This window comes from Ptychodera flava, chromosome 10 (genome assembly GCF_041260155.1).
Source record: "Ptychodera flava strain L36383 chromosome 10, AS_Pfla_20210202, whole genome shotgun sequence".
NCBI classification, from domain to species: Eukaryota; Metazoa; Hemichordata; class Enteropneusta; family Ptychoderidae; genus Ptychodera; species Ptychodera flava.
In genome coordinates, this window is record NC_091937.1 from 38,009,444 (window position 1) to 38,028,055 (window position 18,612).

Sequence of the window (18,612 nt, forward strand, 5' to 3'; positions counted from 1 at the left end):
ATTAGACAAATCTGACAAGTACGAGCTGTATATTGGCAAATGCAAGAACAGCCTTCTGAGCCAGATATTTCAATCACAAAATACCCTTATACTTCCACTCTGCTAGTATCAGAACCATGAAAACTGATATAGTTTGTGATAAATCTGTTAAATGAAAGTTAGCACACGCTATGTATGAATGCCAGAATGGGATATTGTGAAGAAAAATTGTCCAAAGTTAAGAAAATCACTGAAGATCAACAACTTGTCTAGACACTCTCCATTTTCTTATGTAACAAATTTTGAGTTCTCGATCATACCACAACTACTCAGTTGTTCTTTCAAAATCCATCTCACCCTTAATCCATTCAGAACAATGCCTCTACTGAATCTGTATTGATTCACTGCATCTTAAATTCTTTTCTTTAAATGCAGGTGAAGTCTCAGGAAATACACGCCTACAGGAAAAATGCCAGTTATCTGAGCATAAAAGGGAGTAGAATTGTGGTACATCTGATCCTATAAAGAACATGCTTGTATTCTAGATATTCAACAGTTTAAACAGAAACTCAGAAAGATGTACATTTGACTTGAAACAAAAAAATACAATAATATTGGCTATCTCTTGTGAAACAGTAACAAATACTGAATGAGTGATCAAAAGATATAGTTTTTGACCGCCAAACAAGGAGAACAAATAACATGGCAGACAGTCCAAAATGTTCACCAAGAGCAAAATGGAAGAGACCATCAGACGTGATGAAAATGAGACGGAAAAAGAAAAGCGTAGGGACACAGAACCAGAACCCTGGTGCTTCCATGGAAAATTCAGGAAAGGGGGAACCCAGTAACACTAACAGGAAGAAAAAGGGATTTGGGAAGAGGAAGAATCCGTTTGGTTGCAGAACATCACCAAGAAAAAGGTCTTATCTGTCGGCATCTGACAGTGATAGTACTGGTGAATTTCTCAAATCTTTAGATCTTCCTCTATTTAAGGTACGGTTTTTGATTTGTGTGTGTATGTATGTGTGATATTACCTTCACCATAATCATTTCATAATCAATATGGTACACCAAATTACTCTGGGAGAATTGGTAGATGACTACCAGTGCTGTACACAGAGTTCAAGCAACGCTGTGTATCCGTTTTGAACTCAACAGAAGTATGTACGGTAAGAAATGCCATTCTCTGATGTGCCAAACATCCTCAACCCACAAATCCACACACCCTTTCCAACACATTGTTGTCTTTGTTATACAATGTGTGTGTTACTTCTTAAGAATTAATTTATGGAAGGAAATACAATGTACAGAAAGTGAAAATGAAATTTGAGAAACGTTACTCCTTTCTCAGTATTCAGTTTGAAAGTGAAATGAACAAACAACATATTTGCATATCAAATGTTCTACTTATACAGATGCAAATCATGATTTTCCTGGGCTTGGATTTACCAAGAACTGTGCTAAATTTGGCTAATTCTCTCCATTCAGGACACAAAAAGTGAAGCATCCTTTGAGGAGGTATTTGGATCACCTCAGGAAATTGAAGTAAAGTGTTCCGATGTGGAGGATCAGAAGGAAATCACAGTAAGAGCTTCCGGTCATTTACCTTTCCTGGTGATTGTAATTGATCAGGGACATTACAGGAAAATATAGTCACTTTTTACACACATCCTTCCCTTGCTGTTTCCCTGTATTAAAGTATGACTCCAACATTAAAGATAAAAACTCATTACTACGTGTCATAGAATTTGTTTTGCACTTTCACTATTGTTAGAAAGGTAGGACTTAAGGAAACTGGGCCCATATAAGAACAATTTTACAAGTCAACGTAATCTTAGGGGGCTCTCTATTATAAATAACAAAAAGAAGACCACTTAAGTAAAGTCTATTGGGAAGAATTTTGCCCAGTGCTCTTCAGGTGAACCAAAAGAAACTGCCTCATAATTCTTAACTCAAAGTGTGAGATACTTGCAGCCAAGGAGAAACTTGTGCAATAAATGTATTTATCTAATACAGAAAATAACTGATTTTTAATGATTTTAAAGCTTTTCTGACAGTTACAATAGTTTGGTGCCACTTTTCTTCAAACTAAACTAAGATTGTAACTTTGCCAAAGTTCTAGAGTGCATCCATAATTTGAAACAAAACTGAGTTATCTAGAAATCACAAATTGGAAACAGTTACAAGTACATGGTACCCCTGTAATATTATTAACCCTGTGAGCGCCAAAGTCAATTTTTGACACCTTTAGAAAATATACTCCAGTCAACTTTTTTCACATTTTTGTCAAAATTTTGATGACAAACTGTAGCCGATGAAATGTGATGTCCATTTGGTCCAAAATTATCAAAAAATTACAGAAAAATTCATAAAAATTGGTAAAAATGTTGCACTAATATTTTGGTGAGAACAATTGCAACACTCAAAGGGTTAATATTGAATTCAAATATGACTTAGTGTGTCCCACCATTCTTCAGTTTTGCCTATTAAAGCATAATATGCTCTCATATAAATAAGTCAAAATTCAATCTTTACAGGACATACTCAAATTCCACATTATTGTCCAAGACCTAACAGTGTATCCCTAAGAATTAGCTGTAATAATTGTAGCCTTTGGCCGTGCATTAGCTTTGTCTGTCATGTTGGCTGTGTAGCACTGGCCTGTACGGCTAGAATTCCTGACTATTGAAAACGCAAAAATTTTGCACAGCAGATCTGCTGGGTGCAGTAACAGTCACGCGGGCAGTGAAAAAAAAAGGCGAAATGACTTTGAGTAATACCTTTTCTTGAATCTGCTGGAATCTTGCATCTTGTTGCTGAGATCTCGACAGTTGTTACACATTAAACCGTCGTTCTGTTAGTCTATTAAAGTATACACTGTTAGCCATTTGATAGCATAGATGGATTTGTGTTTGACCAGGAAGCAAGACTATAGTGAAATTTCCATGAGATACGAGAGGTTCGCTGCCTGTGTGACTGTTATTGCGCCAAGTACCGCAGATATGCATTGAGTAATTTCTGGGCTTTCAGTTGTCAAGAATAATATAGCCCTATGGGCTGGCGCTACACAGCCAACATGACAGAAGAAGCCAGCACAATTAGGGCTAAGCAACATGAATAATCAATGGTTCACAAATGTTGTAATTATAGCCCAAACATGGGACTATCTGCCTGAGAATAAGTGATCAATTGCCCGACGTAAGGAGGGCCAATGGTCTCCTGCCTCAAGGCTACATAGTCCCATGTTGGGGTTATGTCTTTATTACATGCCTCTCTTACATAATTTTCTCTCCAAATTTGTTGACAATTATATGCTTTTGGAATGTTTCCATGTTAGACTACGGGTTAATCTGTTGAAAAAATAGAATGGTTATCATTATCGAACGACTCATTGTTATATTTTTTAAATCACTGTTACCGGTACGTAGTTCATCAATTCTTTTTACACATAATTTTGTAAAAACAGTATTTCTTGTGTAAAACATGTAATTTTATCATTTTTGAATCCAAAAGTTGTCAAGGTTTAAATAGTTTAGGTTCACTTTCAGTCAAATGATGACTATTTGGCCGTCAACATCATCAAGAAGTTATCATCAAATCCTACGAATGTGTAAAATTCGATATGCGAGGCATGTAATAATAGATATACAGGTGTTTTGGATAGAGAAGTACAAATGTACAATGTACAATGTATGCCAAATTTGTCTGACTCAGAGGGTAGGTCACACCATACATTCCAGGGAACAATGACATGATTGGGCAACCACATGCTGTTCCAGGGTCATTAAATCTCATGATGAAAAGTTTGTTCACCTTTAACCCTTTGAGTGCTGTAAATTTTCTCACAAAAATTTTAGTTCAAAATTTTAAAAGTTTTCATAATTTTTTTGTGATTGTTTTGCCAATTTGGACCATGGATATCAATTTTCATTGCCTATTATTTTTGATCAATATTTTGGAAAAAATCTGAAAACAATTGTGTGGCTTACATTTATGAAAGCAACAAAAATTGACTTAGGTGCTAAAAGGGTTAATAATAATACGTGGTTTAAAATTGTCTGGTATTACCTCTAAAATTGCAAATAGTAATTCAGTTTTCTGGAGGACCAGTATTGAGTTGTGAAGGAGGCAATCAATGATAACCTGTCACTCCAGATTCCCTATAAAACAGGCCCACTCTCTCCGTTGATATATGGGTTACTGCAAAGCTATGGTTGTGGAAAAAAATTCAGATACAATGTCAACTAAATCTCTTCCTTTCTATTTCAGGATCAGAATAACGTCAAAAGTAACCCTGTATGTCCCATTGATTGGAGCATCAAAACGAGACTCAGATTTCTGTCAGCCGAGTCTTTTAATTGGTGTATGAATTTGAAGTCTACAGAAGAATCTGCTGGAATGAAGGCATTTGTACGGTGCCAGGCCCATGAAAAGTTTGCAGGTGGACAAGTGAGTGTAAATCCTTACAAGGGGATCCAGGAAATAAAATAAAGTGACAGAAAAATAGTGCTGAGATTAGAAGAGGGTGTGAGTGTGTGTGATAAATGTGCATGCATTGATTCAAGAAACAAATATTGTATTCAGCTGTGTGACTATTGTGGTACATTTTGTTCTTGTCATTGTTTTATGTATTTGTTGTTGCCAATTTGTATGTAGTCATAATGATAAATGAGATTATTATACACCTACTGCCGTAACCGATGGGAGTTTGACCTTCCAATAACTTTCCGTATTTTGTATAGTACGCGGAGTCCCGAATACGGGAGACGGGCGACGCGCCTGTTTGACCTTTGACGTAGCAATTTTATTTCAACAATCACGTGCGTTCCACTCATATCGCGCGTGCCGCATCCCTCAAAATTTACCATAGAATTAGTTTATACGGACGATTAATGGAGGGAGGTGTATAATAATAGGGTTATACACAAAATACGGCCCTGTATGGACTCGGGCTCAGTGAGTGACGTATTGGACTCGCCTTCGGCTCGTCCAATACGTCACTCACTGAGCCCTCGTCCATACAGGGCCGTATTTTGTGAAAACCCTATATTATTCACAAAATACAGCATAACTACTGCTGAATGTGTATAGTTATGGACAATAATACTAGAGCATACGATGACTGAGGACAAGAATTTGGCATTTTGTGGATTACCTCATCATTGCACATCTTTTAAAAGTCAAAGATGTACAGTTGAGAAAAATATTGTCCTCAGTAGGCTTTCTGCAGTCCATTACCGGTTTGTGTGCAGACTAGATATACATCCAGCACATCAGCTGAGCGCACAGAACAAAAATTCAACCAGCAAAGTGGAGAAATCATACTTCAGAGGAATAATTTCACATATAAATTCATAGGTTTTTGACAAGTCTTTGTTCACTGTGTAATTTAGGGACATGAGATGTAATTTTTATTGAAAGAAATTATGAAATCATGTCAGATTATTTTATGTTGTTTGCATATATATTTAATAAGTGATGTTTCAAATAGCATCAATGTCACCCAAAGTTATTAGATTCAATTATTGATATCAGACACTGCACCAAATTATACAGAAATTTACAGAAGGAATAAAGGGGGACGTGCCAACAATTACAGTTTATGTATGGGCAAGGGTGAGAGAAAAGCCAAATTAAAGCAAAAGGTGGAACACCACATTTTATTTATTCAAATTTTTGCCTGTCACTGCAGCTCACTAATAATGGTCAGTGCAGTGGAGCCTTTTTACTCTTATCATAATACCAATAAATCAAAGAAAATCAACTCTTTTAGGAAACTTGTGTGTGAAACTGATATCCCCAGGAATGTGGACAATGAAAATTAGGAAATGTAAAATGTACAGAACAACAACAGAAACATTCAGTCATTGTTACTGGCTACATGTAGGTCTGTCTTTAATCTATTCACTTAGGTGTCTCTTTATTTGTACAATAGCCAATGAAACCGCTAGATCTATATTATCAGGTCAACCACCCCTCTCAGATTTTAAGTGAACATCAAAAATGGCCTCTTAGTCAATCTAGGATGGTGAGAGAGCCCTGTTTGCTTCCTGAATCCATTTTTATACTTTAGCTCGTGTTTTGCAGATATTCATATCTGCTTTATTCTTACACATGTTCAAAGGCTTCAAACTACCTGTACATCGAGTATTGAAAGTCAAGGCATGTGGCCCTAATTGACCAACAAAAGTGTTTCACATTTGTTAAGATTTGGCTGAGCGATTCTGTCTGTGGCTTCTCCGCCAGGTGGCTGGCTGCTGTGTGTTGTGAGTTCAAACCCGATTGAAAACTTACCGTATTGTTAACGCGTACATCCTAGTATCATAAATTGAAACACCACAGGTATAGAGGTAGATGAATAATTATCATCATCATTATTATTTGTAGCTGTTGCTCTTTTGAAGAAATAATAATGTTGTCCATATTTGTACATGTGCATTTTTTCATTCTCATAAATTGTGGTCGCCAAGGATGACCAAATCTACTCCTTTTGAGTTGGCGATTCACTGATCCTTCCTTAAACTAGTATTTTTTATAGACCTGTACAGTGTTCGCGCTACCGCTCGCCAGACGGCAAAATGGCGAATTGATTCACTCATTGGCGACTCAGACGGTCAGAACAATCGCCAGACTGGCGACTCAAAATTTGTACGTTCGGTCACTAATTTTTACATCCATGCTTTGTTCTACGATGTTCTGTTGCATTGCGGTGTTTTGTTTTACTTCTTGGGAAGTCTTCCGCCATAGTACTATCGTACTCATCTAAGTATAAGCCCTGCCACTGTTTTCAGAGTATAATGGGTCGTACAAGTTGGTAAAATTACTTTTCAGATAAAAGAAGCTAATGGGACATCGAAGTTCCCGTGATAGTATCGTGAGCAAAATGGCACGTATACCCAATACATGTACTTGTGCCCCTCCGAAATGTCCCCCGTTACCTAAATAGAATAGTCCCACTCTAGTTACGTCCGCCATTGTTCACGTTCACGCTGTCCTGTTTTCCCGGGAGGTTGTCATAGTCCAAGTCTAAACATGCAATTTCAGTTGTTTTCAGCGATCATCCTTTCATCTGTGAAGAGCGGTTTTACCGGTGACCATTACAATTTTCACTGCTATGCTGTGTTTTAACAAGACACGGACCGTTTGATCTTGGAAAGTAGAGTTGCTTTTACGTGCAGCCAATGCACATGCCAGTTCACGGGTTCACACCATGCTCTTGAACGTGAATGGCAGCACACATGATGTCTTTTGTTTCACGTTTATATTTTATCTCAAGGTATGATTCAAGCTGAAATGTCACCAAAATGTCACTTCTATATCGAGGGATTGTGCAAACCAGTTTGATTTAAAACAGCTTTGTAAAACACTGTTTACTTAGCTTGGAAATTGTTACTGAGTTTTGCTGTCTTTTGGCCATGCACGGACGTGTATCAATATCAGTGTGATCATGGCATGCCATGCCACGTTCATGAAGATCTTGAGGATGTTACTCTTTTCTGTATTTTTTTGTACTTCACAATTTCTTTGGTTGACGTTTGAAAGTTCACAAGTGGTGTTCAATAGTCATGCATGAGTTTTGATACGAAGCATTCTTTTTATTGAACTATTAAAGCAGCACTGAGGATACATATGATGATGAGAAAGTGGCAGACCTGAAATATTTGGTTATCATTACTCTTGAGTATTTAATGATATCACCTTTGACCCTTCGAGATGAATGTGTGTGACCCTTGACCTCACCTCTCATAAGAAAAATCTGGCTACTTGTGTTCACACTGTATTAGCCAAAAAGGCTAATCAGCTTGAGTAGCCAGAGCAAACCCTGTAGACCTGTACAGTGTACACATGTGCACCCAGAATATTCATGAAAAGCAGTTGCACAAGCTTACCAGTATTGTGCAGACCCTCTGAATTTAATTAAATTTGATATAAGTCTTGGAATTAACAGATTTTAGAACATCGGATGTTTTTCTGTAGGTCTGTACGTGTTCTCAAACTTGTCTGAGTATTAGGCATGTTGATTACACTGTTGGTTGCAGTTCGCCAAATTACTGGTATGTGTTTATGTCTGAAAATATGCGTTACTATACACCTTTCTCAGCCCTGTGCAAACGTGTATCTGGTACATGCTCATCCATGCAAGCATGAGTTAGCCTCCATTCATTCGTGATATTTGGTGTGCCTGTCAGCAACAGGCACACCAAATATCACGAATGAATGGAGGCTAACTGTACAGCTGACTTGACACCTGAACTGATGTGCGTAGCGTTTGTACATGTATTCTTGTTTGATACCGTAAACCTTTTGATAGATTATCTGTGTGTGGGTGTTTGTCTTTCGTAAACAATATAGACAAAACACACTTCAGTGATTTGGTAGCAGAGGTGGGAAGATGGACTTCTGTCCCGCTACTGTGAATAAGTGTGTTTTGTACCTGGTACTGTAGAGATATGTACTGTAACTATGGCAACCTGGGTACATAGGCACGAAACTGCGCTTGTATGCATTCAATTATTAAGTGCCCATTGTGTATGAGGTTTTCCAAAGTGCAGTATGAATATAGTGCAAGCTCTAAACAAGATTCAATATTAATTCCCAGAAAGTCTGTGTGAAATGTCTGAAAGGCTTTACAACAGCTTATCATCAATCAATGTACCGGTAGGCGTACCGGTATGTCTTCCTATATTCTCTGCATTGAGCAGTTTTAAGTTGCTCACCAAATACCCCAGGTAAAACCAACTCTACCCAAATCAACTGGGCCTGAGACCAACTTGGCTCATATTTCTGCTTGATTTATAGTGTGACTGGATATCCACAGCCTGAAACCATCATAGCTCAAATTCTCTCATAGCTGTTGGTGTGGTTACTGGGCCCTCAGCCAATTTGGCCAAAATTCCAAAGTTCTAATGAGAGGGTTAGACATTGAAATCAAGTAAAATACAGCCATGCATACACAGGGTTACTGACTGTAATATTGTATAGTTTCCTTGTTGCTGAATATCATGTTAGCTGATGCACTGTGAGTATGACGGATTTGGTCAAGACGAAAAACACTCTTTGCAGACCTTGTAATTTGCCCTTGTTTTTCCGAACCATTTCCTTTCAGTAATGCAATTTTTATCTGTATGGACTATGGACTAAGTTATTAAGTACCAACTATGGCCTTGAACTAACCCCAGTCCTTGCCTCAACTACATAAACACATAGTTAGAAACTTCTGAGAATCCAAGCATTAATAACTTGAATTCATTTTATTTCAAGGCACTGGTAGTTGCAATCTCCATACAGAGATTGTAGTTGCGTGGAAAATTATAAACTAGCTAACTAGGGAGTCTACGTACATGTAGTAGCCACACTAATCTCTGCCAACTTTTTGGGTATTGCGCGTTTTCTATGATGTACATTTTCTGTCTTTTTTATATACAATACTTCGAACCAAAAAAATTAAATAAAATGAATAATACACTAGTTTCGATATCAATCCTCGATTCCGTGAACACTTATAAAATATAGACCTTGCTCTTGGTGACAGGGATGTGAATCGATGATTCAAAATGTATGCCCCAACGGCTGTCAGCTTTGCAGACGCGATTGTTAAAGTTTTAGCAGATTATTTGATATTTTTGCTAGTCTATAATGTATTACTTTTACCAGTGTGCGGACAGTGCAATCTCTAGCTGGATTGCTCCTAACATAATCTGCTATTTCTGCCACGTTTATTTAGCCACGTGCAGGACTGAAAGAAGTCTGAGTTTGGAATATTTAAATTTGCCTGAAGCAGAGATTGGTGGGGGCGAGCGGTCAATGACTCAGAGACCCTCTAGCTGATTTGAAATATCCGCCCAGCGCTGCTGCCCCACCGCGCTTCAATCTCTGTGTGGAGATTGTGGTAGTTTGTGCCTCGAAAGTGAAAGACTTAATCTTTTCCTCAAACTGTTCTCAAGGAAACTTTCAACCATTCTCTTTCAAAATCATGAATGAAAATCAGGGGTCACCATGCAAATTTTGGGTCTAGAGAAACAAATTACTCAAAATTTACTGATATTTGAAATTGGAAATGGCCATCATCCCTGTGTTATCTCTATAGGAGAAAATAAATTTTATGATTTCACAAAACTAAGCTTTGAACCACTTTATTTACTCCATAAGCTTCAAAATAAGCCCCCACAAGTGGTAGACCAAAAGAATATTGTCAAAGTTTATTACTCTGAATATCTGTACCTCATACATATTCATACATTCATACATTCAAGTATATCAAACATGATGCTGCTTGTGTGTCCAGGGTTTTTTTGACCATGTAATAACAGTTTGATTTGCAGGTCAGCCCGGTTTTCAGCAAATTTAAACCACATTGACTTTTCAGCCAAGTCTGCCACTGTATGAGTAGAATGAATGTAAGCTGGTGTTATCACTGTTAAGCTGGGTAATACTGTACTTGACACATTCTATGCAGGGAAATGAAGACATACACACTAAATCAAAAGTAGTACTCCTGTCTTTCTTCTACCACTCACAGACAACTTCTTGATCACATGAAACAAGCATCCCAATCAAAAAGATGGTGCTGAGAGTGAGATGTACTAGTCTGTTTTCTGAAGTAAAGTAAACTTTCCTTTTATGGGATAAAGGGGTCTACGGTACATGGTGGTTCAAGTAATGTGTCTGTATATTACTACCTTAGGTCCAACTATTCAATATTACATTCACATATAAGGACAAAACACAAGGAAATGACATAGAAATGCCACAGGCAGACTATTATTGACCTGGTGTCCATAAAGTATGATCACATCAGCTATAAACAAGTCACTTTTCTTTAACAACAGGATTTCCGGCAGAACAGCAGCGCCCGTTCACAGTTTCAGCAGTGTCTTCTGTCATGGATCCATCCCTCCATTCCTTGGATGAAACTGTTTCCCCGACTGGCGGGTGATGTTAAACAGTCAAAGTAGGTTTTAAAAATTAAAATGGTGAACAGAACCAAAGTTGCGATCCTTTTTTAAAATGATTGGGTCATTTTTCACTGAGGAAACTATTCATCTTATTGTTCTAACTGATGTGTGATGAGTGCTTGATTGAAGTTGTTAATGTGTTTATCAGAGTTGTGCCAGTCTAAGTGTTCACTCAGTTCATGTCTTCCAATCCAAATTCCGTGCATGTGGTGCCCACCTATGCTATTGCAAACAACAGTCTCATGCAGTAGTCAAGTTATGAAAGGGTTAAACTGTTTATGATGCCAGACATTACATCATCTACTTATGCAATGTCTGACATCTAGGAGTAAGGTCAGACAGTAACAATGCTCAGGCAACTGATAAGTGAACATGTTTTACTACCGGGATATGCAAGATTTACTAGCAGGATCTGCGAGATTATGACCAGTCACGACAATAACAAAACCAAAATAATTATTGTAAAAGATGGCAAAAGTTCAATCTACAAACAGCTTTCCTCTAAATCTTGCCAAAAGTCGTTGTGGAAACTCATGGAATACTGAGAAGTCGAGAATCTGAGGAAGAGCGGAGTTGTCTTTTTGGAGTGTATTGATGTAGAAGCTCAGATGAGAGTACTGATGAAAGATATTTGAGACAGAGAGAACCTTTGTTAGTCACGCTGTCATTGACATGAAGGGAGCCCTCCCAACTCAATGTTTATAGCAGTGATACAGGGAAGTATTACATAATTATATGTGCAAATATAGGGCTATCATGAAGATATTTTCAGAAAAATGGACTCAAAGATTTGGATGTGTTGTGCATGTAATGCTCTATCAGAGTGTGCATACCTAGATTCAGACGGTCATTGACCAACTACCTATACCTGTCATTGGTCCACACTCATCATCGATAAAATTGTGCCAAACCATGGTGGAATTGGCAAAGGTTAAAGTTTAATGAGGTGAAAGTGTAAGGTCTGCTTTTGAAACTGTAATGGACAATATGGAGTATATCCGTTTTATGGTAACTTCGGGAAAGAGAAAACGAAAGAAAAATTTGAACAACAAACAACTTCCTGTCATAGATCACTTCATCTTTTAGTAATCTATTGACTTCAATATGAGAAATCTAGGGAAGAATGCAAACTCATAAAAATGTTGACAGTATTTCTGACCTATTCAACATTGGTGTTTATTCACATGCTTTCAAGTGCCAGTCAGGCCTTTGACAGGTTACTTTTAGCTTCTCAGTCAACGACGCAAAGCTTATCTAATAGATGGATGTGTGGCGGCGTCCATCATCTGTCATCCAGCATCCGTCGCTCGGCGTCCATCAACTTATTACATTCTAGACTTCTCCATCAAAATCTGCAATTTTGAATTTTTGGCCAATTTTTGCCCTGTTTGGTCCAAAAATTTGATTTTCAAAAAACTACTCGTCTGATAGTTTTGGTTAACATGTTCTTTGGGATGTTCTTAGTGTGAGATATTCAAATTATGATGAAATCTTTAATTGGGTATTTTTGCAGCTATTTTTACCATTTTCTGGTCAGGCCATCCAGAAATGAGCTATCAAAAATTTTCACCTGATCAACACTTGTGTCACAAATACCTATTCTCTACATAACACAGTGAAGCTATATCGGCTATTAGGTCACTTGATTGTAAATTACATTAAAATGAGATACAGTGCCTTCGTAATGATTTACAGCACACCGCCTTCCCCCCTATAAACAGGTCCACACTCGCCATTGAAAACAGTGGGTTTGGGCCAAACCTTAGTGATGACAGAGTTAAAAGTCCCTCTAGCCACGCAATTCTGCTGTAGTGCTGTTTACCAAAGTTTTCATCTAGAATCTAGAGTGTAGTTGGATTGCTAGCTCTCTACCAATTCAATCTAAAATGACCGTCTGCATTGAAATTGGAAATTTTAACTGAGGACAAGACTTAGTGTGCTCACAGACATGTTCAAACCCAAGGAATTACAAGTTTCCATTGAGCAAGAGCACCCAGTAACTTCCATTGTATGTAGAGTGGAATGTTAATCTGTTTTTAAGCATGTTGAATTCTTGAAGCTTCTAGTTTTTTCTACCCATGTCATGTCAAAAATTATTGTAAATTCAAACTGAGAACAACAAACACCTGTAAGTGTAAGAATATTTTCAAAAAGAACCTCAAATTCATCTAGAGATATAATTTGCTGTGTTTTGCCTTCCATCATTAATAGTCAAGAAGTGGTGAAGTCACAAACTGATGATGTCATACTTGCTTCAGACAAACATAGAGGCCTGACACTGACAGCCCACCTTGCAGGTTGTTGCCGTACCACTCCTTGAATACACATTTACTCTTTCATCCAGTGTGCAAAGCACAATGGATTAGAGTGGCACTAATGTATGCAAAGTGTGTTAATAACTATTGTTTCAATATGCAAATGGGGTGGTCAAGAGTTACTGCGAATGAAAAATACTATACCTTTGATTTTGCACACAAACATATATATATATATATATATATATATATATATATATATATATATATATATATATATATATATATATATATATATATATATAGCTGACTCAATGAATTTTCATTATATTCATGAATGGCCAGTAATGCTAACGTTTGATGATTTTTTCATTATTTTTATTTTATAAATTAATTGCAACTTCTTATTCTACTCCCCAAAGAATGTTGAAACACCCAAAACCCACTATGTAGCCCATCAACTTAGCATTTATATGTGTAAAATGCATTGTTATTGTCTACCCGGTATATTTGAATTCTAGTCTGGACCATAAGTCACTTTTCAACAATAACAATGCAGGTTATGTGCACATTTGTGACAATCCAGAGTTGTTTCTCAGGCATGCCTGAACAGATCTCATTCCAAGTCTGCACTAGGACAATTCGTGTGCCATTTTGAACACATGCATTTCAACTTATTGTGTGATGTGATCCAATATGGCCATCTGGCATCCATTGTGTCAAAAAGTAAACTTCATGTCCTTGGCCATGACACTGATATGTGTAACCAAATTTTCTTCAAACTTGTACAATGAAAAATTATAGATGTGTATTTGTTTGACAATGCATACAATAGGACTTCCCAGATACCATTTTGTCACAAAGTGATTTCATGTCCTAAGCTATTGAGCAGACATTGTTTGAGGGAAACCATTTATTATGGCCTGGTCACCATTTTCTTTGGAAAACGTTCATGACTATGCTCAGTACACAGACATACCAGTGCATTAACTGCAAGTTTTGTTTTAATTTGGTACAAGGACAGTGCCCTCTTGCCTGACAGTGCTTGTCAATTTGTTTTGTGATATGATCTAATATTGCTGCCTGGATTCATTTGGTTATAAAAATTTTATATCTATTTTTCCTACACTAACATGAGTTAACTTGAAAACATTACAGGACAATATGTTATGTCCATTTTATTTATTTATTTATTTATTTATTTATTTATTTATTTATTTATTTATCATAATTTATACTTTTTCACTTTGCAGTAAGACTTCCTTTGCGCACAATCAGGAAATACAAGACTCTCTGCTGTCTGACTGGTAAGAAATTCTTCTAGTTACTTTTCCTGAATATCAAATGCTTGATATCACCAGTTGCTATATTAATAGCTGTCAACCACCAACATTATAGCCTTATTCTCTCTCTCTCAAAAAAAAAATATAAATGTCAGAATGCTTTGAAAGCTTATCTGTTAAGTTCTGATGAAACCATATCTTTATTTTTTCATTTTTCTTTTGCTCTGTTTGGGTTTTACACTTCTTCAAGGTGCAGCCTACTCCTAAACTGTGGCAGTCCTGTCAGATTTCTGTCCCATTGACAATGGTCGCGGTAAATTCAATGGTAGCCTGTAGAAAAAAATGATGGCCATGATTTCACTTTTTATGTAATACTGCGTTGTTTCATCAAGGCTGCAGGATTTGTAGATTCATACAATTTATCAAGCCATACCTTGTCTGTAAAGTAGTGAAGCCATTGCATTCCTGCAATAAGACGACTCCAAATCATGCTGTTTTCTGATTTTACACACACGCATCGCTGTCTCCTCTTGAAAGCCAGACAAGACTTATATCCTTGTATTTCAAATAAGTTGCCTCCAAACGTAACAGTTTGTTGCATTCCATGATTTTGTTATTCTTTACGACATTCCCTTCCAACAGACCATGACAATCCGTCTGTGATTAAAAGTTAATTTGGCCAAGAGTTTTTGAGTCTCCTTTGGTAAATTTTCATGGTGATGAATATGAATAATTGTGATTATTGTCCAGAAACCTTTCACAGGATACTATTTCTAGCACTATGCAGTCGCTCAGAAGTGAGTTTGTATGTTTTACTTTCAGTGAAATAATCTTGGCTTCTATAATAAATGGATTTCAAAACCATCTCAACCATTCCAAATTCTTCTTATAAGTGTGACAAGAGCCTTAACACCCATCTACCGCTGCATTCTGCATGGAACACTGACACAGCAGCCCTGCATTCACTGAGCTGCTTCTACATGGACTTGTACCGGTACAAGGGCAAATCAAGTGCCCCAATCAAAATAACTGACATCCTTTGTTCCATTGTATTTTGGAGAATAGTACGGTATACACTTCTGGGAAACTGTACTTGAAATCAAATTCAAGAGCTCAAAATGTCTATTCTTAGCTTTATATTGACACATACTTGTCATGTAAGGGTTGGTATTTAGATGACAAACAAACCATCCTGCTTTACCACCACTATAAACAAGTCAAGTCCTGTTTACGACAAAAAAAGATAACTTTTTTACCATGATACTTCCTTGTCAAATGTACCGGTACACTTGCCTTTGTAGGTTGAATTTTTATGTGTAATTTGTCTAGGAATCATTTCCAGAGTGTAATTTTAAATTTGAATTCATCTTTGGCGAAGAAAATGTAGGTTTAACCCTTATCCTGCCAAGTTCGTATGACACCATCTGGTCAACTTGGGTATTAACCCAATGAGGTATAGATGTCCATTTGCATAAAAAAAACTTGAACATTTAAAGGCCTCTAAAAACAGAGATACTGTAACATGGTTTTTTACTGTCTAAACCTTCTATAACATACAGAGTTTAGTGGGTAAAAATACGCGTAGGTTTTGGCTCAATGCTGCTTTTTACTGACTCCACTGGTGGGGAAGTCATTATAGGCCTGGCAGGGTAAGGGCTAGAGATTTTAGTTTGGAAAAGGTTCAAACATGACTGTGTTGTGGGGTTGTTTACCATTGCAGGTCAGAGAGTTTTCACTCATTGTTTCACATGTTGAGATCCAGACATTGTCCATATTTCTACTTGTGTCTGCACCAATTCACCGTCCTCTTCAGAGCGGCTGGCATCGCTGGATACAGCAGAATGTCAGCTTTGATCACGCCCTCAACGAGGGGTTTGAGAGAGGCACTGAAAAACCAAGGTAAGCAAGATTTGTCAAACCTCATGTTCCTGTCCAAAATTGCTGAAAAGCCACATTTCTTTTATCAGCTATGCCATAAAAGTCTGCTCCTTTTTTCCTTGCTGACCTAAATACTATCCCTGATAAAATCAATGCCATACTGTAATTTCAACAGCTCTTGACATTCCACTGAAAGCATATTGCACTTGAGTGTTTACAGGATGAAGAATATACAATACCCTTGGAAACCACTCCATTGAACACTTTAAGAGCCTCTAAACTTCCTTGTTTGACCTCTCTTAACGCCTGCAGGTTGTAATATGAAAGACTCAAGATAAATTACAATGTACCGTCACTACTGGATGGGAAATTCAGTTATACCTGCAGAAATAAACTCTAGTGTATGATGCTTTGTGTCAATGTGATACAGGTGTAGGCATCCTAAAATAGATCCCAGTCTCTCTTGCATGGGGATGCACATAATTTCTATGCATCATCTTGCATGCGTGATCAACAGATGAAAAATAATAAATCATTAATAGAGAGTGTATCAATAAGAAATTGCTGCCTGTGTGAATCAGGAACAAGCCCCAAACCAGTTCCCTGTGTATAGGTTAGACAACAGACATCAATGTGTACCGTCAGCAAAGTTGGGAAGGCAAGTTTTTAAGACAGCTGCGATGAAGCTTCATCATGTCATTTGTATGACTCACTCCCAATTTAACAAAACTCACCACAGACACAAAATCACATGTCAGTTTAGGACAAAGCATACTAAAAATAGCCATGTTCTCATTCCATTAGGCTGAATCAATATTGTGTCTGTTTTTTGTCACCTTTGCTAATCTTTGGTCGTTGCTTTCTACTATGATTTCGGATGTTTCCTGAACATTGACTTCATGTCCCTTTTTAGCTCAAGTGTTCATACATGTGAGCTAATGTCGTAGCAATGCCTGTTTGTCTATCTGTCTGTCCATCTGTCTGTGCACCCAGTATCTCAAAAATGGCGCATCAGATCAGAATTAAATCTGGTACATAGATTAAGTTTGCAAATGGCAAGAACTTACTAGTCTTTAGTGGGTGTGGCTTGCTTACTTTTTGCTCATTTATATAATTAATGATTTTAGAAAAAATGGATATACATTGAGAACGACTGCACACAATTTGGTGAGATTTGCTACAAATGTTGATCACACCAAGATATATCAACTGTGAAAGGTATTAAGTGGTGACGTGAAAGTTAATCGCTAATTTGCATATTTGAAGAACTTTCCTAATTAGGGATATATCTGAATTGACTTGACCAAACTTGACGAAACTTGCTACGTATATTGAAGATACTATGATACAACGTTATTGAAAGTCATTTTGCACTTTTACATCAGCCTATTCCTGATTTCCATATTTAATGAACTTTCCTTATTAAGGATATGTATACCAGTATCTTGATTGACTCGACCAAAGTTGACGAAACTTGCTATAGACATTAAAGATACTTTGATAAAACATTAAGTTCATAAGCATGTTATTTCAGCCAATTCCTAATTTGCATATTTAATTAACTTTCCTAATTAGGGATATATAACTGGATTTACTTGATCAAAGTTGGCAAAACATGCTATGTACAGTGATGATTATACCAGGTTAAAACAATATTGAAAGTCATTTTGGATTATCATGTCAGCTAATTTATAATTTACATATCTAATGAGCTTTCACAGCTCGGCATATATAGCTTGAAGGACATGACCAAAGGCAATTACACGTGCTATATTAAGTGGTGATACAATGACAGCAATCAAGAAAATTAAATACTTTTATCACCTTATTATATATTTTTATTCTGAATGACCTTTAGAATTAATTTATGGTGAATATTGTTCATGATGTTGATCATAACACTGTCAATGAAGTTGTAAACATGTAGCAAAAGTTTAAATTTACACACAACTTCAATATATAATGAAACAAGTGAGCATTTTCAGTTCATATCTGGTTAGTAATTCTTTGTTAATCAGTTTAGGCACATCAACAAAACTTTCTATGTAAGTAAAGGTCAATTTGTTCTACCATGGGACACATTTCTCCTGGATAAAACCTTCACTATTGTTTTCATTATTTTAAATTTATCGGAGTATTGGACATCATGGTTTTATCACTGAATCACAGTCCCTCCACAAAGTGACCATGACCTAGTACAACTCTAGTTTCTTTGACCTTGTCATTTTGTTCTGAAACAAAGTTAAGTATGGTTTTTCC

At 36.9% G+C, this 18,612-nt stretch overlaps 1 protein-coding gene across 4 annotated transcripts in view; it reads left to right on the forward strand.

Moving 5' to 3' along the window:
* The window catches only part of LOC139142701 (protein downstream neighbor of son homolog), a 116,675-nt gene that overhangs the window by 87,916 nt on the left and 10,147 nt on the right, over positions 1-18,612 (forward strand). For all 4 annotated transcript variants that reach the window (XM_070712768.1, XM_070712767.1, XM_070712766.1 and 1 more), the window contains 6 exons: positions 415-975; positions 1,471-1,566; positions 4,252-4,431; positions 10,812-10,933; positions 14,446-14,499; positions 16,196-16,374. In XM_070712768.1, coding sequence (XP_070568869.1) covers positions 682-975; positions 1,471-1,566; positions 4,252-4,431; positions 10,812-10,933; positions 14,446-14,499; positions 16,196-16,374 — 925 coding nt within the window. In that variant the 5' untranslated portion in view covers positions 415-681. The remainder of the gene's footprint in view (positions 1-414; positions 976-1,470; positions 1,567-4,251; positions 4,432-10,811; positions 10,934-14,445; positions 14,500-16,195; positions 16,375-18,612) is intronic.